This window comes from Plectropomus leopardus, chromosome 14, assembly GCF_026936395.1.
Source record: "Plectropomus leopardus strain MGB_pleo_1.0 chromosome 14, ASM2693639v1, whole genome shotgun sequence".
In the NCBI taxonomy this organism is placed as follows: domain Eukaryota; kingdom Metazoa; phylum Chordata; class Actinopteri; order Perciformes; family Serranidae; genus Plectropomus; species Plectropomus leopardus.
This window is the reverse complement of record NC_142189.1, coordinates 25737222-25764842: the sequence shown is the minus strand read 5'-3', so window position 1 is coordinate 25764842 and position 27621 is coordinate 25737222. Positions and strand designations below refer to the sequence as shown.

At 40.6% G+C, this 27621-nt stretch overlaps 1 protein-coding gene across 1 annotated transcript in view; it reads right to left on the bottom strand.

Annotated features, from left to right (window-relative positions):
- Positions 1 to 27621, bottom strand: part of babam2 (BRISC and BRCA1 A complex member 2) — a 98340-nt gene that overhangs the window by 11211 nt on the left and 59508 nt on the right. The window contains exons 7-8 of the mRNA XM_042500946.2: positions 20825 to 20934; positions 3360 to 3459 (exon numbers count right to left, since the gene is read on the bottom strand). Of these exons, the coding sequence (XP_042356880.1) occupies positions 3360 to 3459; positions 20825 to 20934 (210 nt within the window). The remainder of the gene's footprint in view (positions 1 to 3359; positions 3460 to 20824; positions 20935 to 27621) is intronic.

Genomic DNA, 27621 nt, shown 5'->3' with positions numbered 1-27621 from the left:
TGTTACATGTTACAATGACAATAAAGACCTATTCTATTCTATTCTAGGCAGAGAAAAGACATGCCAATGACACGTCACAGTCCCTAGGTTTGAGTTGTAATCCAAGGTTTTCTGTTCTCTGTTGTGGTAGATGGACTGGCTGTGTGTGAATGCTAGTGCATGAGGGCCCCTGTGTGTGTGTGTGTGTGTGTGTGTGTGTGTGTGTGTGTGTGTGTGTGTGTGTGTGTGTGTGTGTGTGTATCCCATTAGCATTATTTAAGTGTTTTTCAGACAAGGTGGAACAAAAAAAACAGCACACCACTGGATAGCTAATCAGTTGCTGTTGTTGTTTGCCTGCTAGCACCATTAGCTGCTAGCCTAAGGCTCAATCACTCCCATGTTGAGAGCCGTGTGCAGTCAATCCCGACTTAGACTTTGCTTCACGATATGCTCTGAATGTTGTGCTCATTTTGAAGTTCACACTTCCAATATCACAGTCTAGAAGATGTATCTATGTAGATACTTAAGACCAATCAAAACTTTTTCTGATGATTAGCTAAGAAGCTATCACACTAGCTTGACTAATAGTAGCCAATACAGTCTTCTCTGTGGAAGCTGCTTTAATAGTTAATGGCCATGGATGGGAACTAACACATATACACTGTTTACTGTAGTTTGAATGATTTAAACACAGCCCATGTAGACTAAGCAGAAGCTTATGTTGCCGAATTAAACTGCTCATTTGCAATGCCTCACATGAGTAAGAAGCTAACAGATTAACATGATCCCAGACCTCTGAATTACTGATTCGTTAATGGATGTAAGGTGAAACAAAGTGTTGGTTCAGTGTAGTTATCAGGCTACCAATGGGTGACTCCAGATTTGTTGTGGTGGTAATGACAGAGTAAAAATGTTGCATTTTAGATAGCTGGAAAACGTCAATCAATCAATCTTTCCTCACAATTTTTCCACCTACACTGTTGAATACACAATGCTTCCACACATTACTTCTCACTTTCAGATGATCTTGCGTCATGATAATCCATTCACAGCTTGCATGTGAATGGGCATGAAACTGATCAGGGTGATAGCATTTTGTTAATGTCCCCCACTACAAAGGCTGCTGCAATTATACACTGAATATTTTTTTCATTTGGATACATCATAACGGACTTTTTCTCAAGGTCAAAAGATAGTTTGAATTTTAAAGTCAACAGGGATGTAACGCTTGTGAAATTCTGGGCCTGAAAACAAATGATAAAAATATATTTGGCTGACAATTTAGCCTATAGCTGATGCCAATATTGATGTTTATTTGTTGTGGTTTGGTGTTGTTTTTCATACAGTGCATCTTTTTATCCAAGGGGGTAAAACTTAAAAACAAACCTGATATATGCATGACACACAATGCCCTCTAACACCACGCAAACACTGATTACAGCCAGTGGCCAGGTGTGCTAACTGCTGTTGTAAACAGTTCGGCCACAAATTCATTTTTATTTATTTATTATTATTATTATTAGTATTGTTTTTTTTTTTTTTTTTACAAATTTCAGGTAATTTCCTTGTACTTTTTTTCATTTTTTACAAATTTCTTGCTAATTTTTGGATCATCTTCCCATGTTTTTGAAAGAAATTAAGCCAATTTCCTCAGGTATCAGAGGGTTAAGCTTTGCATTCTGCAAGCCGTTTGGCCTGCGTGAAATGAATGGAAGTGATGTGCATTAGAGGCAGTATATTTATTGCACTGCACACTTACAAATGTAAACTTGCTCTTTCAGGTGGTGATGGTGACATTATGAGCAAGATACCTCCTTCTTTTTGTCACACTGCCTTTATCTACTATTGACGCAGCTTTTCAATATGCCTTTCCAAACACAGGCTGTGACTCTCTCAGGGAGGTGGAGGGAGCAATTCTGACAAAGCTGGACTTAAACACCCAGAGACATGGAGGTCAGTCAGGGACTCAAGTGTTCCAGACACCTTGAGTAAGCTGTTCAGAGTCCAGGTGAACAGGAAGAGATGCAGGGTAACCGTGTGCGCTGTGTATATATATGTGTGTGTGTGTGTGTGTGTGTGGGTAATGGGGGGATGTGTATTTCTCCTGAGGGAAAGGGCATAACATCGTGTCTACACTGCATATCTACCTGTCAACCTGCGGAGGCCAAGGAGCGCTCAGACAGCCTATGGAGGATGGCCAGTACGCCCACGTTGGAGGTCGGCAGACACACGTGCATGAATGCACATACACACATTAACGTTAACACATGCAGCTTGGCAAAGACATCCCTCAGTGAACACAAGCTTTGCTGCACTAAAGCTTACAAGTATGTAATAAATGATTTACAGACCTGTCAAACAAACACATACACTGGAGGTCTTAAGCGGTTCAAAATGACAGAACCTATTCCTAATGGACCCAGGAAATATCGTTCCAAGATCTGATTTGACCAGATATTTAAAAAAAAAATAAATACATATACCCAATCCATTTTTGCCAGAGATATTACAGACCAAAGCCAATACATAACCTGAGAAGAGAGAGACCTGAGACACAGGACTGGTCTATTTTATGGATCTGCCAAATCTGATAATTAAATTGGTTTCAGTTGTGTGTTTTTATTTTATTTCATTCTATTGTGACTTATTTTGTTTTTGTTATTTAGCTACTTCATCCATCTCTCCTCCACTCCATCCCCCACCGGTTGCTGCAGCTCAACACTTCTTACCCCCTTACCTCCACCCTTATAATCTGACCCTAAATCAGCCTAATTTACAACCACAGTACTAATGTCTTTCTCTTCACGAGTATTTTCGGATCCACTTAGGTATAAAACATTATGATAAACAGAACGTGACCTGAATGAGAATGAGACCCCACCTGGACCAGACTGACCATTGTAAAACATGGACCCAAACCTGCACTGGTTCCAGGTCCAGGTAGCAGAAGCAGAGTTTTCATGGCGTGAAATTTTTATTTTTCAAAAATGTGTATTTCGTTTCTAATGTGTGTTTTCAGTTCAGTCAAGTTGCAGTTAGTTTTCAGAGTGGGTGTGCCCATTCAAGTTTAGTCTTAATTGTCCCAGTCTCAATAAACACATGCATCAGTACCTCCAAATGCTAAATCTAAAGCCATTTCCTGTATATTTTTTATTTATTATAGTTAGTTTTGTAAGTACACAATACTGTCTCCTTGTCTATTTTTTCTTGCTAGTCATTAAGGAGTAAAAAAAAAAAAAAAGTAAAATAATGCAGACCCAAACACTAACAGAGATTTGTCTCTGGAGACTTCCTGTCTTTATGATGAAGACAACCACACAACACACAAAGATCATCCAACCAAGCTGTGTAAAGGTATGAGTTATGACAAATATTGTTACCTTGTTGGTGAGTAACTGGCACACTTGAGGGACATAGTCAATAAGGCATCCTCCACTGGGGAATGCTGGGATATGAAGTGCTGAGGAGCCTCCCAGAGCACTGATTGAATAAGAAAAAGGCAACACTTAGTCTGTAAATACACACATTTAGATTACACAAAACATAAAGTTACTACCATGTTAATTGTGACACCACAACAATCTTAAAAAAAATTGAAGACTGCGTGACCTCTTGTCTTTGTGGAAACGTACGTAAACTACTGAGAAAAAACCTGGACACTGAGCACATTAGTCGGCTGTCATCTCCAGAAGTTGCTGAATAAAAAAAATGAAGTGACTTAAGCCCATGGCATCCTTCTCATTCTCCTTTGCTCATTCTTTTATTATTTTGACATCCTCCCGATTCAATCCTGCAGCACAGCTCCATAAGTGATTAGTGCATGCTTGTTTAATCAGGAAATCTGCTGCTGCAGCTCCCTAATGACTAACCAACTGAAGTAGTCACTCCCTCATTTTTTTCTGATCAGGGGCAAAAACAGAGGGAATACCCCGAGGACAGGTTAAAGGTCTTAAGGAACCTCTTATTGGCTTTTAATGCTCATTTAAAGACGCATAGAGGAGGATGTCTTCCGCTGCCTTCTATTTATATTTCATTCTTCATTACAGCAGGACAGTCAGAGGGCATGTTATTTTAAAAGCCATGGCGGAGTGGATGACTGCCGTTTACCAGGTTAAGCATGCATGATGCATGTAAATAACCTCCATTGTGCAACATTATGTCAAATGTCAAAGATCACAAATGTTAAGATGAAGCCCCCAGGGCTTGTTCTTTAGTTGATCAGAAAGGCTATGATGTGAAAATGGTAATAATGTATCAAAACGTAAAACACAACAACAGTGAGTCACAGACCAAGGCCATGATCCCACCGATCCCATCACATCATCACAGAGCTGTTTTTATAAGTCTAAACCAAGTTCAAGTCACGCCTTCAGTCTCCGAGACACGAATTGTAAGCCAACAAGCAAGTTTTTCTGGTCTATCAATGTTTCTTATGAAAACCTGAACACGTTTTTAAAAAAAATGGAAACAGGGCATTCAATGTTCAGATGCAAGTAATAGTTCAAAAATCAGTCATGTGTCACACCCAAACCAAAGGTAAGTAAAAAGCCCTGTGGTGAGTTTCTGTGGTTTAGATTTTCACTCATTTGTGCCTGATCACATTGAAACCTGGATCAGTGCCGATACTGAACAAGATATTTTGCTAAAACTATTATTATTAATTACTATAATTAAAGTAATATTAGGCAACATAATACACGAGGAATCAAACATGAAACAGCTTCACAAGTGAAAAAAATGAGCTTTAGTGAAAGCCAGTCTTAACTGCAGTAGCAGTTCTTATCAGTATAGCAAAACAGCTGTTTACTAAATAATTTTCTGACTATACATATTAGCAGTACCGGATTTTATTAACATTAAATTTTTAGGCAGCGGTCACTCAACATGTTTAAACAACCTTATTAATACTTTTACAGTGTAATTTAGAGAGCTTTGCATAATGGGTTCAAAAGCTCATTATTAATGTTAAATGTTAAGGACAGAATTTTATAGTTGGGCAGGAGATAACATCAGACTCTAAAGTAGTGATGTTAATAACAAGAGCCAAAGACTAATACATATTTAGTGCATTCAAAACGGTCCTGTCAGCAGTTAAAAACCTGAATTTATACAAAAAAATGTTTTCTTGATATAGTATTCGCGATAGGGATGGCATAAAAAGATTGATATTTCTGATAATTAGTGCAACTGTCAAATGAAAACATCAACAATAATCTTAAATATTTGACAAACAGAGAAAAAGAGCTATTTAAATAACTACAGGTAGAAACCAGCACATATTTGAGTGTGGCATGGAATTATGGAGACGTCAATCCTGGTATAAATGATTCTTGATGGTTTGGCATTGCTCCAAAGGACACATTCAGTAGTTTTTCAATAGTTATGGGTCACCAAGTCAAGTCTTCTCAGTGTGCCCTTAAGTGCCAAGTTGAGTCTTAGGGCACTTATTTGGAGTCAGCTTAGTTGAGTCTCACAGCAAAGGACTCCAAGTCAAGTCGAAAATCCACAACTCTGCATCATTCCTGCACAGCCAAAAAGTTTTTTTTTATTTTTTCCTCAAGCTAAAATGCAGCGGCTAACACCCAAGATCTGAGAATTGCACAATCTTGTAATTTCCAAAGAAAGGTTGTGGGAGTAGTGAAGAGGGAGGTGGACCACAACATCATGCGCTCCACCTGTCATTACCTAAAACCACAAATGTTTATGAGAAAATGATGTCATCACAGGAGTCAAAGGAAGGTCAACACTGACTGGACGCATAGTGTTGAAGAGGTGTATTGGGAATATGTAATAAAAGTGTTCTGTTCAGTGCAAAAACAGCTGATTTCTCATCAGCTGCTCATCTGTCACTTAGAGGAGCTTTACTGATAGTCTGAAATTACTACAATTAGCTAAAGATAAAAATTACACCCATCCACAAAGATTCAAATATGTTAACAGCTTTCACTCTACATCAATGGTCTAAGTTCTGTCTTTTTGCAAAACTGATGCTCAACTGAATATTAATAAGGTCTTATTCAAGCCATGCAAACTGTCATGAATCCATTTTCATTGTCAAAATCTTTTTCTCCAGAACTCCAAAGCCACCATTTACAGTAGGCTTTGTGCACATAATTAGCATTAGCTTGCGCATTTTGCTGTGCACCAACAAATGGTCGATTGAAAATGGCTTGCAGCAACGAGGAGAGAAGCCTTTGAAAATGAAAATCTAAATGATGCCCATCTATCCTCCCACAGATCTAAGAATAGCTCCATATCATTCAGATGGAAATGCGGACAGAGGCACAAAATAGATGGTGGTGTGTTCGTCACTCATATGTGTCAAGGGCAGGCATGTGAACAAATGGGATGCATTTCGGATTTCAATGGTTTTGCCTCTTGAGCGCTCAATTGAATGGAGGCTCACTAAATACCAGACTACTGCACTAGTGTCAAACAGAAAGTCCTCCAATAAGCAAAACTTGAATATTTGAGAAGTCCTAAACAGTAGTTCCTTATTGGTCTAGTCTTGGGGTCCAAATACATTTCCCTTAGATATTCAGGTCCACATTGACTCAACACCCATTCATTTTGTTTTTATTCGTCTTTTTTGCCTCTCAGTTGATTCTAATCTAGGATGCTCTTCTCCGAGGGTATCATGCTTTTATTTCACAAAATAAAATAAAAAAACAACAAAAAAACAAACTAAAACTACTTAAGTAAGTACAGTTGATGTTTAAAGAAACATTAGAGTGCAGTTATAGCTTTTGAGGTGGGAGGCAAAGATGACAGCCAACTTTCTTTTTTTTTCACTTCTTGAATGTGTCCCCTCCCTAAATTCGGATCTGTGAAAGCAGCGCAGAAGGAGCTCTCCATGAGTTCTTTCTCAGTAGCAGTTTGTGACTTGCAGGGTGGATAAATGATCCATTGATACGATCAGAGCTGATCAGATCAGATCAATGGATGACAGAAGCAGCTGCTGCAAGTGAAAGCAAACTTTTAGACCCAGCAGAATAAAGGTTTCACTTTTAAAGCAACTGATATTTTGCTGCTCCATCTGTGCCCAGAGTTTGGTCTGCACTCCAAGAACTGCAGTGCATAATATGCAATATACATATTTCAACAGGGCTTCATTTGAACTGAAGACGTTTTAATCATGGTGGGCCACCACAAATAAATGAATGTACAGGAAACCCTGACTTCTGTGTACTTCTCTTTGCCACAGAGCTTATTTTCTTTAATAATCAAAAATCCACTGCCTTTTTGACGAGGGAACCATGGCCAGCAAAAACAAAAACAAAAAAACAAAAAACAAAATATCATTCCTGCAGCACTCTACAAGCTACTTGTGTACTTTTGTAATTAAGTTGCACGTTGGAGTGCCTCTAAGCCTAAAATGGTACTTCACATAAAATTCCCGGTCCTACAATTTTAAATATTTCAAATGAGGTTTATTTTTCTGATGCTAACCCACTCTGAATGGATCTGACCAACCAGTTGGGATGAACTGTTCTAAAACATGACTGAAAGTTTAGTTTTAAGCCTCCACCTTGAACAGACACAACAACCTTAACTGAAAAGTGCTGACTGAGGAGTATATTTCTTGAAAATGAGCCATGTTTTACTGTGGGAGGCTGTATAAATTGCACTTAGGTGCCAAAAAACTGGGAATCAAACATTTGAGAAGCTACACTTCAATCTCAAGGTCAAACTGAGTGGGAGAGTTAAATTAGGCAGTAGGTTAAAATATGCAAACCTGCACTTCATATTTGAGCATTTATAACAATGCACAAAGATGACAGCCTATGAATGTATGAGTATATCTGTGTAAATAGTTAAAGGATACCCAATGATATTCGTATCACACCTCCATGAAGTTGGGGACTCTCACATAACCGACTGTAAAAAGAAGGATCCAAATTATTCCAACTGATGAGGCCAAGATATCATGACTTTTAGGCTTAGTCCACACATACAAATATTTTTTGAAGATGCAGCTTTTTCTGTGCATTTTGGCCTTTTGTCAACAGGCACATTGTGTTTTAGGTCACTTGAAATGGACCTTTTGTAAAATTCCACCTAGGATGAAAGTGTAAAGAAACCTTGTTCTAGTTTGAGGATGTACAGAAAATGTTTTCAGTGTTTAAGTACAGACAAAACTTTTTGGGGGATTTTTTTTATTTGTAACATCAGAGTGAGTGCTGTGATCTCCTGTGAGAGGTGTCAAAATGAGGCAGCATTTTGCGCAATGGTGGATGTGGCCTATTCTGGCCACATCCACCATTGTGCATTGTGCTGGCTCTGACCTTGCTCAGAGGACTTTTTAAATGTTTACACATAAATGTTCAGTTACTCCTCCACTATGTTTAGGAACTGAGGGGTCAGACTGTGCTAAAGATGTCACATCCTCAGGTAGCTTTCAGTATTTATTTTTTTGTCTTCAAATTAGCCAACATCTTCTTTGTTTGCTTTAGGGTTAGGGATAAAGTTATGGTTAATATGCCACCTGTTGGTTTGGCAAGTGTGATTTTGTGTTTTTATTTGGACAGATATTGTTTTTACAGCAGTGTGTGTGTAGATGGGATTTTTTTTGAGAATGAAGGAGGAAACAAATTACAAATTTAATTTTCAAAGGTAACTGGGTACATGTGGACTAGGCCTTAGTTCCTTATATGAGTCAAGCTCAAAAGAAATGCTGGATCCTGCATTCCCTGTATTACATCCAATGGCATCTTTTTGTTAGACACTCCCTGCCTGTGCCCTTGAAACTCAGCACCCCTTTATTGCAACACAGGTTTTCTGTCTCAAATCTTAAGAGATAAATAGGCATTATAAAGGTTGTAAAAACAGTTGTAAAATCTGTTGAGCCTCCCATTAACCAAACGGTGGGCTGAGAAAACACTGACCACAATGACAGACATTTTGAATCCAGGTCAAGCATATATATACAAATACATATTCCTATTTTCTATTGAAAATCTAAAGAAAACAAAAGGTAAAGTGTTCCTGGAATGGTATGGTATTTATATTCATATACTGATGTTATCAGTCTCCCAGTATGAGCTTTCAATTGCTTTAAATTGAGCTTCCTGTGGGTGGGCTCCGAATCTCAACATAATGGTGTTTTATTTTCCAAGTGGCACCCTGAAGAGTCCCCGCTTCTGTCTCCAATGGTGACATCGCTCTCAACACTACCCACACATACTGGAGTCAGCATGCAGACATGCTGCCTAACACAACCCCTCTGAGCAATGCTACCTACTGTATGACATATTTACAGTAGACAGTGGTACATGCACGCGTGTAAACAAACACACACACACTCATGCAGTACAGTGACAGGGCTGCCTGTGACTTCATCAACCAAAGAGATTATCCTCCGTGACTCAGGTGGATGGTGACGAAGCTCGGTTTGTTTATTCGTGTGTAGTTTTTTTTTTGTGTCTGTGTCTGTGTGTGTGTGTGTGCACGCGTGTGTGTCTGTGTGTGTGTGTGTGTGTGTGTGTGTGAGAGAAAGAGAGAGAGAGAGAGAGAGAGAGAGAGAGAGAGAGAGAGAGAGAGAGAGAGAGAGAGAGAGGGTGTGTATGACAGTGCAGTGACAGCGTGAGAGCAGATAAAGGCCCAATTGGAAAGAGGGCACACATGATTCATTACCAAAGTGAAAGATAAGGCCAAGAAGAACTGTTTGGAGATTCTAATGCAGTTTCAAAGCAGCAACATTTCCATTTTGATTGCCTTCTTCATTTCCTAAAGCCTGGGGGGTCCTTGGAGGCCCACATATGACTCTGCTTGTTGACTGTTTGGACTAAATAACGTCCCATTCTTCCTCTGTCACTGAACAAGGCGGGCTCAGCCTGTGGCAATAGGAGTCAGTAACCTTTCTGTTATGAGGTGACCATAACAGTGCTGAATTTTTCTTAGATTCCCCATTCATCATCTATTTGAATAAAACCAAATTAATAAGAGCTTCAGGCTGCAGGTTTTACGCACTCTCACCAGTGTGTGATAAAGTTGGAAAACAAGGCAACATTGTCCACTATCACCCCTTCAACTGGGAGTAGTTGTTTTATTTGGCAGCAGGGTGGGTGCTCATATCCATGTGAACTCCACATGAGCCTCATCAGGGAGGGACTATTACTACTGCATATCCGTGGATTACCAGCCTTTTTACGAAAACATGCTTATGTGATGTATCTGAAACAAACAGCAACCTCCAGAGCTGAAAAATGAAGCCAATGCAAAAGTGCCAAAAGCTGCAGTACCTCAAATGACCATCTGAGGCTGGATCCAGAAGTGAGTCAATCCCCATAGACCTCCATGTTAAAACAGCCGAAATAAACATGTTTACAGCCTGGTACAAAAAATGGTTATGGTCTCCATAAGAAAGTTTTAACTTTCATGACAACAGTGCAGGGCTGAATTTTAATATGACTTACCAGTTTAAGTCTTCTAGTTTTGCATAATTAAGGGCATGGCTGCTTTGACTGACAGGTTGTCTGCTCTCTAGCTCCACCCTCTCACCAAGTATGCTCACTTCTGGCTCCAAAAATCCAAGATGACAACGGCCAAAAGGCCAAACATGAGGCTTTAAAATGGAAGTCCAAGAACCAATGTGAACCTGGCTGCTTCCATTATTTAAACACAGTTTATAATTTGAAAGTTACAATTGGGTGCTGCAGGTGAAGTTGTTTATGCAGTTTGAGATGCTTTGCAGGAAAAGTCAGGCCATCAGTGAATTCAGTCCACTGTATTAAATAACAACTATTGATGATGTCCAAAATGTGGAGACATTAGAGGCTATTACATATGATGTCTTGACTGACCGACATCAAGGAACTTGTGGCGACCAAGGTCGACTGTAGCATCTCTTTTCTTTGCCTGTGTCTTGACCAGCAGCATAGCATAGCAGCAAATGGAGGTCGTCTGTATTAATCATTCAAATAGAGAAACTGGAAGACCAACAGGACGGATTCAAGACACTTGTTAACCAGTTCATACAGTAACACAAACTGATGTTGAAAGAACAGTCATGGTACAAAATAACACAGACACTTCCTAACTGTTTCTGCTAGAGAGCTCTAAAAAAAAAAAAAAAAAAAAGATCTTCCAGTTCTCTTCTCATGCACTGAGGTGAACTGCCAATCAAAGTGACTTCATTCACGACAGGCTCTGACTGCACCAACGCCAATTCAACATGCTGAATAGACTGAAAAAAAGTCGTCAAGGCCTTGTGCCAAGGGTATAGGACAAACCGTAAAAACTACGATGTCAGACATTTTGAGTGTTACTTATGTAGTCACAAATATTTCTTCATTATAGAGAAAAATGTACGATTTAAAACCATCTTTCTGAGAGGGTTTAGGGGTTACTTTCTGTTTCTGTCATTGTCTCTCACGCAAACACACAAGCAGATCAAAGTAGAAAATGTGTGTATGTCTATACATTTCTATACTGCACAGTAATGGACATGTTTACTGTGTGTAATCTTGCAATCTTTTTTCCTTTCCTGTCTTGATAATATATATTTCTGCATTTAGATGTCTACTGTAAATACAGCAGATTAATATCAACAGACACAACATTTCCAAATCTATCTGTAGGCTTTTAATTATGCTATTTTCATGTTTTGGCCTATTTAGAATAGCTTCATAATTAAAGAAGATGGTCAGATCTAACGTTTTTGACATCACTGAAGATATTAAGCATAAACACATACAGTATACTAACCACTGGAGATTTAAGATGGCCTACATATTGTGGAGAATGTACTTCCAATAACAAAGCAGCAGCAAAAAACTCACTTTACACAGACCGATAGAAAAACACAATGCAGAAGTGTTCAAGGAGACAGGGAGGAGGAAAAAGTGGCAAAGAGCTTTGAGCTGCCGAGACTGAAAGAAGTGTCTGCGTTGACATCTTAGACTGTTGAGTGGGTTTGCCGGGTTAGTGGTGAATTTATTTTATCAGACTGACAATTTCTGACTGTGACAAGACGTTCGCGAAACCTTGAAAAATATCTGATCGAAATGCAAAGATTTTCAAAGGCTATAAAACACCTCTACAGACCCTGGAGAAGGGACACACACAAACTGTACACCCACACAGGCACATGCACACATACATACTCACACACATCAGCAGGCAGGCAGGCAGGCAGGCAGGCACATACACACACATGCACACATACACACACAGGCACCTACAGGCAAATGCAGATACACAAACATTAGTGCACTGCAGCCTAAAACTGTCTCTCTGTGTTGATTTTTCTGGGCTCCTAAATCTGGTTTGGGGGCAGAGACGGTGCCCACTCGATTCTTTTATGCCATGCAGCAGGTTTTCTGGGGGAAGGAGAGATGTATCCAACTCATCTCATGGGCACAGTACAATCAGGTAAACGAGTAGTAAAAGTGAAAATGAAAAGAGCGGTAAGTCTGGTTGGAGAAGATCATCAAAAAAAAAAAAAAAAGGTTAAAGGTTAAAAAAGCCAAATTAATTCTGAAATACTGAAATTATCTGAAACTGGTGCAGCCCCCCCAAAAAAATCTCTAGTCCTTTGTACACAGAGTTCATGACATGGAGCCTCTACGAAGTCCAGCCTTTGCATTTTTACACAGAACCAAACAATGGTGGAATCCCGTCATTATAGTGTGTGATTTTAGATAGCATGCTGGCATCGCAGAAGCCAAAGAGGCGTGATAGGTGTGATGTGTAACACAACACCTCTAGTGTGACATATAATAAACGCATCGGGGCGGTGCTTAATAAACACTAACAATGGCATAATGTGGCAATAACAGTCATTTACCATCACTGTAATTTGGTGTTTGTTGGGGACTGCCCCACATTTGGACTCAGCCTCAAGTGGCCATTCCAGGAACTACAGATTTTTTTTTAACTCCATAGGTTGGTATTTGGTTGTCCACCTTTATGTACAGCCACTGCTGTGGACAAAAGGCCAAATGGCATCGAAAAACCTAAGATTTTAAGAGTAAGAATCTACATGTGGACTAGTCCTTACAGATGAGAACTCTCTGAGCCATGCAAATGAGCATTTTATCGCATCAGCACTAACAACAACAACAACAACAACAACAACAAATACAACAGAAGCAAAAGATTATTTTTTAAAGAAAAAACAGTAAAGATGTGCTGAGCCACACAGACTCTGAATCAGAGCTGATCAAGGCAAATAGTAATGGATTGGTGTGGGCTAAAAAAAAGGGAAAAAAAGCTTATTATAACTAGTCTTCACTTTATTCTGATATTCTACCTCAGCTTGCTTGTGTTGCAGTGCTTGCTGCTCTCCTTAATAAGAGCCAGGGTCTACACTGCCAGCATTTCACTGCATATGAGAGTGAAAAATAGTGTGTGAATGTGAAAAATTACTTGATTGCACCAGTGACTGCCTCTGTTCCGACACCCAGATTGGCAAAATTAGCCAGACTTGCACAGTCACTAATCAGTTATCTCTCCTCTCTCTTTCTCATTTGCAAATATCTAGGGGTTTCACAGAAAAGTTGACTCTAAAAACCACTAATAGACATTATGCATCATTGTCGCCTAATGGTTCAACCATAGTTTAGGCACAGTGTAATCATAAAGCAGTTGTAATGCATCAACTGGGGGTTCTGTGAATAGTTTTTGTTGACACATGAGCTTAAACGGCCTCTGAATGATTGCATAACTTTGGTTATTGCTGCATGTAGATGTGTTTGAACAGTAATTTTCTCTTTTATGACATGTTAAATTAGCAGCATTTTAGATATTAGAGAAGTAAAGTCTCCCACGATCCCTACAAGAAAGCAGTCGCATTGTTACTGCAGTCAGAGAGTATCTCCAATCCAGGACTTTGCTATCACACCCACCCCCAGGTGGGTCCCGCCTACATTAGTTAACCCTTGACTCATTGTATTGGAGACCTTTTAGATGAGAATTAATCATCATTATTGGGTAAAAAAAATCTCATGATTAATTGACTTTTTGGGAGTTAGTAAAAAACCTTCAGCTAACAGCTTGTCATTTTTAGCCAGCGCAGACTGTAAATTTCAGTGGTTAAAATTACAAAAGTAAATTGATGGTAGACAAACACAAAACTTGTATGTTTGGAGGTCTATGTGCCCTCTGGAAGCCAGTGGCTGTACTCAGCTAAACATTGTTTATGAGGATGAAAGAAGTTGCTTCTGTGTAACACTAATGTACAACTCAGAGTAAACTGACCAACAGCTCAAACACAGTGATATGTCCTCTCTCCAGCTGATAGCTTAATGGTTATCACGTTCTCCACTTAAACTTTACTTATGTCTTAATAACATAACATAATAACATAATGAATACCAAGGTACATCCGATTTAGTGGGATACAGCTATCAGATACATATTTAATCAACAGTTAGGTACACAGAAATATTGGATCAGCCTTGGTATACCCAAAATACTAGGTATGAGGACTCGCATCAAGACTGCAGCAGAAAAAATAAACAAACAAAAAAACCCATCTATTTTAATGGCGCACATCATTTTAGGTTATTCCATGTCTCCAGCCACAAAATGTAAATATTCACTAGTACATGTTATAAAAAGCAAAGATAACCTCACGGTGTAGTGCGTCTTTATTGTGCTAAGTGTTTTTGTGTCTTTGAGCTTATTGTTTTGGTTTCTGGCCCATAATTTTACTGTTTGGTCCAGCCTAACCACTCTCATCAGGGTCCTTTTCAGCCCTGCTGTGAAGTCTTACATTCAGGTACATGAATATATGACTCCATTGAATGATAGTGTTGCTTTGTAATGTATCTGATGGATGTGTCAATAATTGGGCCCTAATATGTTCGCCATTTCATCCTAAAAGGTGATAATTCATTGCTGTGAGCACAGCTGGTTTCCTTTGCCAGAAATATATAAAATACAATAAAAATTATGGGTTTAAAGACAGTGATCATTTACCATGCCAGAGAGTGCTGCCTCCATGTACTATCGAATACAGCTCAGAGAAATGGTGAAAAATGAAGTAAAAGCAGTGTTGCCTAAAGCCACAGAAGGGTTCTCTAATCTATGTTTGCTGTGCAGAAATAGTTTGATGCCTTGTGTTAGACTGATGTTAAAAAATTCCACAGGGATGGATACTTTTCATCTGCATCTTCTGAACATCTCTGCCCAATCCGATAGCTATTCATATCTTTAATTGAACTTGTCTGTTAGGTTTATAAATCCAAGCCAACACACTCCCAACCCACTTTATACTTGTGACCCCACTACTGGCCTTTCTCATAACTTTTCTGTTTTGCTGGTATACTTATGCTTTTTGGTTGGATCATAGCACGACCTCCACTTCCAACACTACTGCTTAAAGAAATAATTTGGCTTGACAACAAATTCTGCCGCCTCCAAAGCTGACATCTTTTACATTCTCTAAATGTCGACATGTATTTAACACTTAACAGCTAGTTTAAATGAGCAGGGAGGGAAAATCATAGGAGCAACACAGCGTAACACCATGCCTTTCACAGTATATCTTCTTCTAGGCGGCCCGTAAAACATTATATAACAAATAAACACTGAATCTTAAGCAGGTGGATCTGTAAGCCTCCAGAATAACAGTGATTTGACATCTCACAATCAATAATTTCTGCAGAAAAAGCAGCAAAGGCAGCGGTGCAGTCCCATCAAAGACAGGAGCCGATGCAACATACTACGTACATTGTACATTATTGGTAAAAATGTGGGTGTCTGTCGGGGTATTTCACCCCCCCCCGCCGCTCCGTAAGGCAGAAAACATTACAGTGATGGTCTGTTTGAAGACAAGGGAAGAAAAAGTAACAGAAAGAGCAAGAAAGAAAGAGGAAGAGGGAATAGGAATCGAGGTATAACACTGTAGCTCAGGGGGCTTACGAGTTTGCGTTCAGAGCCGTTAGATCCGAGCCCCTGCTGAAGGAGAGTAAAAGTGAGATATCAAACAACTCAGGAGTGATGAAAGAGAAGAGTAGAGAGGTGGAGGAAAGAGAAAAGGAGAGTGAGGGAAAAGCTCTCTTCTCCCGTGTGTTGTTTTTTTTCTCCTTGCTGCGTTTCAGTCGAGCGAGGGACGACCTTGCTGGGTAGAGCACAGCTCTTCTCTCTCTTTTAAGTCCCACTCACTCGCTTGGTTCCCTTTGAGGATCAGCCAGAGGGATCAGCAGAGGAGAGGGAGTGATAGAAAAATGGAGAAAGATGGAGAGAAAACAGACAGGCGGCAGACGCGAAAAACGGCAGGGAGGGGGAGGGGTGGGGTGGGTTGTAAAGATATTACCGAGGAGACAAGAGTTAAAAACTGGAAAAAGGTGAAGTAAAAAAAAACAAACACAACAGAAACAACAGAACGATGGACAAAATGACATAATGACAGGAGACAGATACATGGAGAAATTGCAGACAAAAGGAACCCCAAGACATTTTGACAGATATAGATATGACAATCTGCAAATCCAGTGGCACCAAAACCTAAGCTGATTTAAACAAGGAAGCATAATGCATTTGTCATTGTATTTGTGGTTAGCGACGACTGTGGAGCGTAATCACATAGGACTACAGAACAAAACAATGCTCACTCTCTGTATTATTTTTTTAAAAAAAAAGTATATGAGAATGCCACAAATTAATTTCTGTCTTCTAACAGTTAGGAACTGAAATGATCAGCTGACTTTGCTACAAGCTGATTGTTGAAACAGGTGACACTCTTTATGTTCTTAAGCCAGCGAACCGGCTGCTTGACAAGATAGGCTGATGATAACCTGAGTCCAGCGCAAATAGGCCAGTTCAACCCATTGCAACTTTCCACTGCAATATTCTAATACAGTATCTTATTGTTGTGAAGCATTGGTCCTAACTGGGCTTTATCAATTCCAACTTAAAGCAGGAAAGGGAAGAAGGGTTGATTGGTTGGTTCACAATATAGTGCTGCAGAGATGACATTTTTCTGTAGCTCAACCTGGTAGCTAATGTCGCCCTGGTTCTCGCATCAAAAAGGGATTTTTCCACTGGATTTTGGATCATTGCAGAAAATAAGCTCTGTGGTAAACAAATGTTTATGATACTTACATGTTTTGTTCAGCAAGATAATCTTCACAAATGAACACCACTTTCATGATTTTTGTAGCCTAAATGTAATTGCCAGAAGTAAGTATGAGGCTGTACTGCTGTGTTTGGCACAATTTTGGCTTAATGATGTTCTGTAGTCACATTTAGCCACTTGTTAGCAACAGCCTTTTTTAAGACACATAAAAGCTTCAAAGTTCTCGAATGGAATACTTTCTGACATATTTCATGTCGTAGTACAAAACTTTTAAGTCTCTTAAGCTTGTGTTAACCACAGACCTTCTTTCAGGAATATAACCAAAAACCCATTCCAAAACCCATTGACTTTGTGATGGCGGAACCAGAGGTGCTAAAGTGCTACCTCATTTCCAGGTTTTAGGACTCATTCCCCTGGGCCACTCTATTGGGTAACGTGATTTAAAAAAACTGTACACAGACAAGACAGCGAATAAGGAAACAAAGGAGAGAAGAATGCAAAGACAAAAAAGGAAGAAAATTATAGGATTTATTAAAACCTAGAGTGACAGAAAGATTGCAGACATAAAGAACCTCAGAACATTTTGACACTGAATAGATGTAGTTGATATGACAGCCTGTATCAACACTGAAATCCAGTGGTGCCAAAGCTACAAGCTGAGCCAATTTCTGTCGCTGTCCACAGCTGCTACATTCACCATTTCATAAAATGAGAACTGATTTAAACAATTTCCAAAGCTGTTTTGATGTGAATCTGATTTTGGCATTACATTATATTGTGAACATTTGTGGTAGCCTGGGTTAACGCTGAAGCTCCCGAATGTCGCTGTCTATCAAAAGCTTGCTAGAAAAACAGAGACTGTGAAGGAAGACTGCAACAAATGAGTTTTCCTCTTCACTGGATCCAAAGCAGAGACAATGGGCAGCTACGCAAGACCAAAGACTAACAAGGGGCAGTGAGGACATAGCGGGAAAACTAACAGGGTAACAGATCTGCATGAACACACGTACAGCAAGAGGCTGGCTCGCACACATCTGCATGCTAAATTAAGTAGCATCCACAGTGAATGCAATACAAATGCACTCATGCACGAACTCGCGCACACACGCAATCGTTTGTCTTCAAACAACGGTGAAGGAGACATACATTTTCGCCCTGGGTCATGAATTAACACACTCCCACACAGCTGACAAAAAGGTGCACAAAGGCATGTAGCGGAGCATATTCATACACGGCCTTGATATGCATATGTGCAAATATCTCAAGACAAAGAGGAAACATTAAGCAGGAGAAGAGGGGTGGTAAATGAGAGCTTGGCTCAGTGCAGCGCTGTTAAGCCTCTGCATTTTCAGATGTTTCTTAGAGGGTTTAGATGAGGAGGGTTTGTTTTATAGCCTCTCCTACTTCGTCTAAAACCCCGTCGCTCCGCCAGCATCCAACCCCTCTCCATCCCCAGTGCCATAGTTTCCCCACTTCCTGCTCTCCACTCTACTGCCTTTAGCCTCCTTCTGTCTGTTCTCCTCATGCAACTGGCAGAGGAAGAGAGAGCCTCTAACACCACTGCAACAGCTTCAGTCTGGTCTGGAACCGCAGTAAGGTCAGTCTCCTTCACAAACACACACACCCGGCTCCATCATAAAACATGCAGACATATTTAATGCACATACATATCTTAACCCTGAGGTGTGCTGCAAACACCATAACAGCGCTCTTGTTGAAAGCCTCTTCAACCAAGTGGATTCTCTGCGCAGAAAATCAAAACAGCACATTTCTCCACAGTCAACTAAAAGGACCGAGAATGCTGAGTAGGGATGCACTGATCAATCGGGCGAACATCTGTATCGACTGATATTCGCCTTGTTGGTTGCCACTGGCCTATCAGCAAATAAGATGACATTCATAATCAGATCAAATCGTTGGATGAGAGGAAAAGCTGCTGCGAGTAAATGCGAACTTTTAGACCCAGCAGAATGAATGGTTAAGTCTCACTTTCAGTGCACCTGACGTTCTGCTGCTCAGTCTGTGCCCAGAGTACACTCTGCACTCCAAGAAGTGCAATGTATAACTGATATATTTCATAAAGATGTATTATGGTATATGCTTTTACACACAGCGTGAAGGAAATTAGAATTATGTGGGAAAAGCAAGTGACCTTTGGTTTGTGGGTGTAATTAGGGTATTTTGTTTGGTTGTGTCAGAGTTCATTTTTACATATAGGAGAGAAGGGGCGTGTGCATGTATCTGCTTTAGCGATTATGCCGTAGAGTAGAGTTAGACATAATTGGATACAGTAAATGAGAGAGAGGAAATGTGCAAAATGGAATGAAAATGGCAGGAGACAGAAGAAGGGTGGAAGGGTTTGATTATTGTAGGGATACAAACAAGTGGAGAGAGGGACAAAACAGAGGGGCCACAGAGGAGCACGGAGGATGGGGATGAAATAGAAACATGGTGAGGCAGGAGAATGAGAGAGAGAGAAAGAGTGGTGGTGGAGGGGGAGCAGAGGTCTCTTAACCTGGTGCGACGGGGCGTGTGCTTGTAAATAAACATCAGCCTGAGATTATTCCGAGCACGAAAGCCCAGACCGTGGGGCCCTGAGGTCAGAGTGGGCCCATACCTGGCTCGCTCTCTCTCTCACACACACACACACATGCACGCACACATGCACACACACTCTCTCTCGTATCTACATCCACACCTACAAAGACTTTGTGTTGGGAGCAAAGCCTATTCAAATAGTGAGGCATGCACACAAACACATGAAACAGGCACATACATCTGGGATATAAAAACCCACAAGCATGCATGCATCCAAACACACACTCATCTGCACACACAGACACACACACACCCAAATGTAAACTGACAAATGTGCACATACATACACACTAAATCTAGAAGGACAAACAATGGATTTGAACAAAGAGAATACACACACTGCTGAAGTACCCACTCACACGGTGCCCACAGACTCACAAAAAACATTCCATACAAGCCTGCATGTACACACACACACACACACAGTCTCTGTACTGTTAACACCCCAGATGTCTGCAGACATCTAGTCATCCCGAGCTCAGACGCTGTGTGTCATCCATCTCATTTTTTTTGTTCTTCTCTTGTTGTTTTTTGAGGAACCGACTGATGAGTCCAGACACTGGGATGTGGGATTATTCACAATGACATAATATGTCGCTAGATTCACAGCACACTAATCCGTCAACTGCATCTCACATCCTCAAAAATTAGGAGCGAAGCGAGTGGGCCCACATCACCTTTGGCTGACCCTCCCTGTGAACTAAAGGTAGCTTGTCTTTATTAGTGAGTTACTGCAACAAACTTGGAGACTTTTGCAGTCTTGCCTCACACTGCAGAAATCTAAGGACAGAGAGTCCTGGATGGTTAACACAATGTTTATACTTCATGCATAGTTGCCAGACACTACTCTGTGACTTTTGCTGGCAGTGCAACTGTGTAATGAAAGATTTTAAAGAAAAATTTAATTTCATGGACAAACTGACACAGTACACAACTTGTAGCATCATCACAAATTAAAGAATCTTACAGATCGAAATGACACAGACCTCTCATTTTTTGCTATAAAAGTTGATAATCTCTATTCACAGGAGGATAAACCCTGTAATTTCGTACTCACTGTTTAACTTTGAGGTTCTTCGGGCCCCACCTTTGATCAACTTTGCTGTCTTGTGATTGTGGTGTCACAACTTGCAAACACATATCACTAACTCCATCAAAACTATTCATCTATCTGAACTGATTATGGAAGAACAGTAAACTTATTACTGGATGTGAAGTACTTACTGTTCAATGCTGGGGGAGAGGTAGAGTTTAGGGAAGACTTGGGTAGCTTCAGCATCCTCAAAGCTGACTGAGAGAAGAGCCACATCCTCTCCTGGGTCCAGCGCTGTGTCCTGAGGAAGACAAAGCCAGGTTAGTAGTGTTACTTAGTAAAATCACTCTCTGTTGAGATGAAGCAAGCTGGGAGTTATTTTCATAACCACAGCCTGGGATTCTGCACCTGGAATTGTTTAAATTCAGGCTGGGGTTGTGCATGAAATTAAGCAGTTTGTCAGATGTTGACACCTTCATAGGAGCTGCGTATGACATTCTTTAGCATTGATATATAGATACATGATATGATATGACAGATATAGCAGTAAACCACTGTTTGCTATGTAAAGATATATTGGAGTAAAGGCCTCCAGAGCAGCGAATGAAGTTATGTTACATCTGTGTGTGATATAAACCAAACTTCTATTTTATAAAATGTATCAATCCACAACAATTCTGATCTTTTTTTTTCCACAGTATGTTTAGTGAAGTGTAATCTCAGTGGACAGCTGTTTAAATCACCCAGATCTCCTGTTGTTTATATGCTCTGAACCTACTGAGCATCTATAATAAATGATTAAGGCTCCCTAAGAACTTGCGTGTTTCCCTATAGGCAGATTTCCTTTGCCCGTTGTGTTAAGGGGAATCGATCAGTGAATCAATCAATAAAACAAAGCTGATATCTTCTTGTGGAGCCTACATGACTACTCTATGTTCTGCTGTCCCGTCAGCTCTTCAGGACCTGCAGCTGATAGAAAGCTTGGTTGGAGTCGATGTGGATTGAATGAACAGAATGCTTCTGTAGTGCATCGGTCACGTCTCACTTTTGATGTGGGTTAACAGGAAAGGCAAAAGTGTACCTGTTCGAAACAGCCACACTTAAAGGCACGCCAAAAAAGCCTGCCATTATAGAGGAAGATGAGACAGAATAATAGTTCAAATGGGTGTTAATGGTGCACACCTTTGGACTGAATCTCCTTGAAGGCATTCATAGTGTTGCCACTTGTTTGTATGCACACAAAAAAAAAAAACACTTGAAAAAGAAGTTTAACTCCTGCCTACTTTTTCAACTCCTCACATCTGGTTAATGGTCGTGTGAACCTTTGAAATTAACAAAAATGGTTGGATGTAGCCCACACACTGTATAAACAATGGGCATAGCTATCGTGACACCACCCATTGGTTTGTAGACTCACATTTTGAAGCCTCGGGTTCGGCATTTAAGCATCACCATCTTGGTTTTTTTGAAGCCAGACGTGACAATATTTTGATGAGAGGCTAGAGCTGTGAGGGAGTGAGGGGCTGGATCTGACTGGGAAGCTAAGGACACTTTTGGCCGATAGCCTGTTCCTTGAGTGGTCCCACCTTTAAATATGCATAACTTTGAGCCCTAATAAATGTAAATGGGTGAGTTATAAAAAAAAAAAAAAAAAAAGGTTATCATGAATTCTGAAATTAGTTATAGAGACCAAAACTATTTTAAACATGTTTATTCCTGCTGTCAAGGCTCACTTCTGGAGCCAGCCTCAAGTGGCCATTGGATGAACTACAGTTTATGGCACTTCCACACTGGCTTCATTTTTCAGCGGTGGGGGTTGCTGGCCACTTGATGTAGCCCCCCACATTTCTATCCTTGATGTCGGGGGACAACTTAAGGGGAGCACATTGTTTGAAGTACACTGACTTTTTTGATTCTTAAGTTTGGTTTTAGGTTTCCAGGTATAGTCAATTATCCATAAAATAAGCGATCAATGTTGTAGAACTTTTTTTTTTTTTTTTGCAGTGGCAGTTGAAGAGTAAATCTTATTTCTTAAATATTAATTCATGTATAACTTTTGGAATTTCTAATATTTTAGGTTAAACCCTAACGACGAGAGAACTTTTGGGACTCAGATTCAATACTGGATTAAGATTTGTTTTAAACTCAGATCATACACTTCTATGTGTGCACAACAAGTTTGCACTACCCAAAATATTGAGGGAGATGGAGAGGAGAAGAGTTAAGACACCAGAAGAAACATCTGTTTTGTTTCATGCCACATTAGCTTCAACAGCTGCACTCTGAGGCTGAGCTGATGACTGGAAGCACCAATCAAATCATGTGTGAGATGGATGCAGAGGCCACCCGGAGCTGCTCGCTATACAAACCTTGTCTGTCTCTCCGAGGTTCTAATTTCTCATTCTGTGATGTTTTTCCTAGAGCATGGCTACTTCTCGGGCACTGTCATTAGTGCAATTCCACATCAAGTACCATTCTGGGGCTCTCTCCGCCAACAGAGGCTCGGCGACGTTAATCAAATGTCTTACAGATGGTTTGAACTCATCCATTTGTTATAATTGCTGCCCGCCGTGGTGAGAGGAAAATCTAACCACCATACATGATGGACAGAGGCGTAGCGCAACCAGTTTTCAGCGGGGCAGCCTTGAATGTGATCAGGCTTATTAACTTATTACGCACACTCCGGTGATTGCGAAACTAAACTGAGCATTGGTTTGAGAAAACACGGCTGAGTGGGCGGATAAAGAAATTCCTTCACTGAACATTTTCTTTCCAAGTGGAGTGGAAATAATTTTTCTGCATGTAATCTAATGATTTCAGCTATTGTGTTTAATTAAAGAAAAAAACATACATTCATCAAAAACCAATAAAACCAATCATCTGACATGGAATACAACTATTAGGGTCATCAATGAACATTTCTTGAACACACAGTATAGTTATTGTGAAGCACATGCAGATATTAACAGTCACAACAGTGGCTGTGGCTCCGCTGACGATCATGCTGTCTGCCTTGTCGTGGCAGATACATTAGGGGGTAAAACATAAAGAGTAGAAGGGAGGCAGTGAAAGACAGCGGGGTGTGTGGCATCCAAAAGTGTTGCCTGATGGAATCAGCTCACATCAATATAGCGTGCATCAGTAAACAAGAACTGCTCTCTGTCTCACAGCAGTGCTTGCGGCTTCTGCCGCTGACGATATGGGACAGATAGGAACAGGCAAGGAGATGCGGGGCCGGGGTGGGCGTGGGGTTTGGGAAAATATTGTTTTGCTCCAGTTTGTAGCTGTCAAGTCCCGTTCTCATCTTTAAAGGTGATTTAATGGATGCTTCCTTTGGACTGGGACAGAGTAAACAGATGGATGAGAAGCAACAGGAAGGTGAGAGGGGCAGAAGAAGAACACAGGGCAGCTCTGTACAAGCTACAGCGGACCATCGCTCGATTCTGTTGGACTAAAGGCGCTGTTGAAGGGAAGGCCTTTTTTTTGGAATGATTCAGACTCATCTCGTCCCAGCAGACAGCGAAGAGCTGTCACAAGTCATATTGCATCAGTGAAACAAACAAACAAAAACTAAAGGCAGACCCTTTAACTTTTAGCTATTGCCATTCTAAATTAATATGCTATGCAAAGGGGCTCATGCTATGGAGATAAAAACTTTTTTTAGGCACTGTTCAGTTAATTTTCACTATACATCATACTCTACATGTTTATTTGTAGCCTCACTTTTATGTAAAACAACCATATACTGTCAGTCTGGTTTGATTAATGAGGGATTTGAAAAGATCGCAAGACCAGCACCAATACCAGTACCCTTTAAGTGATACTGGTACCAACTGAGTACTGCAATTGATACCCAAAATGTGAATGCAATGTGTTTAGTATTGCCATACTTTACTCAATATTTTGGTAGCCTCTTGGCACGTTAAAATGCCAACTCTGTCATATATGCCATTTTCTAGCTCTGTGCCAGGGACAGTTAGTTGGAGTCTACCTGCACACCCATTTACAGGGCTACTAGATTTGCTTCACCTACCAGCCAAAAAAACCAACCAAACAAACAAACAAACAAACAAAAAAATCATGGTAATCTACTGAGTGGCTGGTAGATTTTGGAATCCACAATGGCAGATGGACAAAAAGGATATTTCCAACCCTGGTTAATGACCAAGTTGAGCGGTTTCAAATCGTTGAGTTTGTAAAGACTGTTTAATGGCTCCTTGTTGGATTTTAGCCACTGCTGCTGTGTTAGCTTATTCTAACCGGGCAGACATTGAATTGATTGTCTACCTTGAGGAGAGCAGCTCAAGAGATGGCAGCAACAGAAAGTTGCGGTCTTATCCGGATAATTATCTGGATATATCCCAGTTAAGACTGCCGGCACTAAACAGATCAAACGCGGGTATCGTTTGACTGGAGACATTTCGATACTGCTTGGTGCTGAGTTATTTTGGTCGATAACATAAGTAGTACTGATACCCAACCTTAGGTTTGATCACCAGTAATATCTTCTGGTGTAAAAAAAAAAAAAAAAGATCTACACAAGAGTACGAGCCTAACGCCACACCAATAGCTCCACATAGTAATGCAAATGACCTTCACCATCTATAATGTTTACCGTTTTCCTCATATTAGTTTAGCATTTTGGCATGCTAGCATTTGCTAATTACCACTGAACACAACGTATAGTTTTCCAGGTATTGCATCATGAACCAAACACTAAATACCAAATAAAAACATCACCTTAGTGATTACCAAAACGGGGTCACCAAGGCCTCTTTTCTGTGGACCATGGATGTTTGCACAAAATTTCATTTTTGGACAAATGCTGTATCGGGCGCCTGCCAAATCAAGTTATTGCAATCTGAAGACTGTCAAATTGCTGTAATCAGACAAGGCAATGCTGCTTTTTAAAATAAATTTTTTGTAGTCTTTTTCATGACTACTGTGAGTGAATAAAGAAGTTTGTCTTAGAAGCTCCTGTATTGCTTAAGTTTCATGATGCCATTTTCTGGAGAAAAAAAAAACTTTTCATGCTTACGTGGCATGTTTTAAAGTAAATTAAAGTGTAGAGGGGCAATACAAATGATTTACTTGACAGCTGGTTTTGGTTATGGAATACACATTGTGCTGAAGGGGAATCCTTTCAGTGTGGTGGTAATTTAGAGGCATTTCAAAACACACTCGTGACTTTATTCTCTAAAAGTCTGCAAATCTTTACATGAAGCTGTGAGAAGATATCCTAATGAGAACAAAAGTTAACCTTTTAACCCGCCTGCCTTGAAACCATTACTTAAATTGAAACGGAAGAGCTCTTCCCTCTGTAATGAAATAAAAGCCCCCAAATGGCCATTAATGTTCCTGTGCACACATACACACACTTTAACCAAATGCACTTGAGGGCAACTGCTGCTTGCTTATGTAAAGAGTTTGGAGAGAAGGAACATTAAAAAAAGCTTTTGCTCCACAGGCCACAGGCAGGACCTTAATGAAGAGACTTCTTCATTGGTAAGTAATGAGCACTGAAATGGCCTAGGTCAGAGGACCGCGAGACGAGCAGGGGGTCCTGGAGGGTTGGTAGTGGTTGGACGTCAAAGCAGTATTTACTACAGGCCCCTGGGGGATGTGACTCAGTTGCTCAAGGACTGGATTTAAGAAAGCGGGTGAAGACTGTGCATGCGCGTGTGTGCATGTGTAGACATCAAGGTTAGAGGGTGCCTTCGAGTCAAACCCTTTCACGTGGCCACCACCCCGCGCCTTCCATCCTCCTTACTCTTCAGACACAAGGGTGCATGAGCACATACGTACACACAAACGCACAGACACTTTTCCTTGTGTCCGTCCTTGTGTCTCCTGATGCCCCGGCCTCTGGCATCTCCTCTGTGTCGCATGTGACAGGTTGGAGATGTGACAGCTGTCCTTATGCCAGACCAAGTCTGGCCAAAGTCACAACACACACACACACACTCATCCGCAAACGCTACACAGGGGCTCCACTGCAGGGCTAGTACGGAGGAGGTAAGGGCACTTTGTCCGCCTTCTTCGCCCAACTTTAAATGTCATGCCCAACGTAATGGGGCGGCTTGACTGACAGCAGGGTTGTTGTGCAAGGACATGTCCAGCTTCTAGGCGAGCAGCTTTGAGTGCCCCTGTACACACGCTGGACACACAATAAGTACAAGGCAGCGGCTGCAATTCAGGTAGGACATTTTGAGGAACTCTTGTTCTTCACTTGGTGATCAAGACGAGTTTAGGGCGCATTCAGCCAAAACCAGTTTGGTTCCATTAAAATAAACGCCTGTGTATTTGCTAGGTTAATATATTATGGAAGAAGTCACCATTTAAACCCTTATGCAGACCAAACAACTGGAGAGACACCAATTGCAAAGGCTGCTCCACTTCAAGTGGACTCTCATGTAGTTTATTTGTAGTGTGTAAGCAAACGAACCGTCCACTGGATTGTTTGAAAGTGAGAAAGCTAGCAACAGTGCAACTTCTTATAAATCCATCTGGTGGTCATGTTCAGGGAGCAGTCTGTGTAAGTGCTGCACATATATGTCATCAATAGTCATTTAGTAGGCATGGTATCACTTATTTGTGCACCTGTGTGTGGGGGGATTTCTCCTGATCTATTAGACAGTGATCAGCAGGTCAAACTATGGTCTGTTTTGCTTGTATCCTATTGTGTGTACTTCAAAGTGTGTGACATACCACAATTTTTTTCAGCATTTCAGCACCAGCAGCAGCTCAAGGTGCCATGTTATCTAACAAGAAAGGTTATTAGCTATCTGGACAAACACCGGGTGATACATAACTTCATAAAGGAACTCCACAAATTATCTCTGTGGTTTACTGTGGTACAGCAGTCTGGTCATGCATGCATGTTAGTGCTTTTGTGTATCCCACAGGCTAGCTCATCACCGCCACTTTGCTCTGAGCTCATATGAATGGAGCTAGCACTGTTAGCTTCCTGCTCAGCCACCTCCATGTC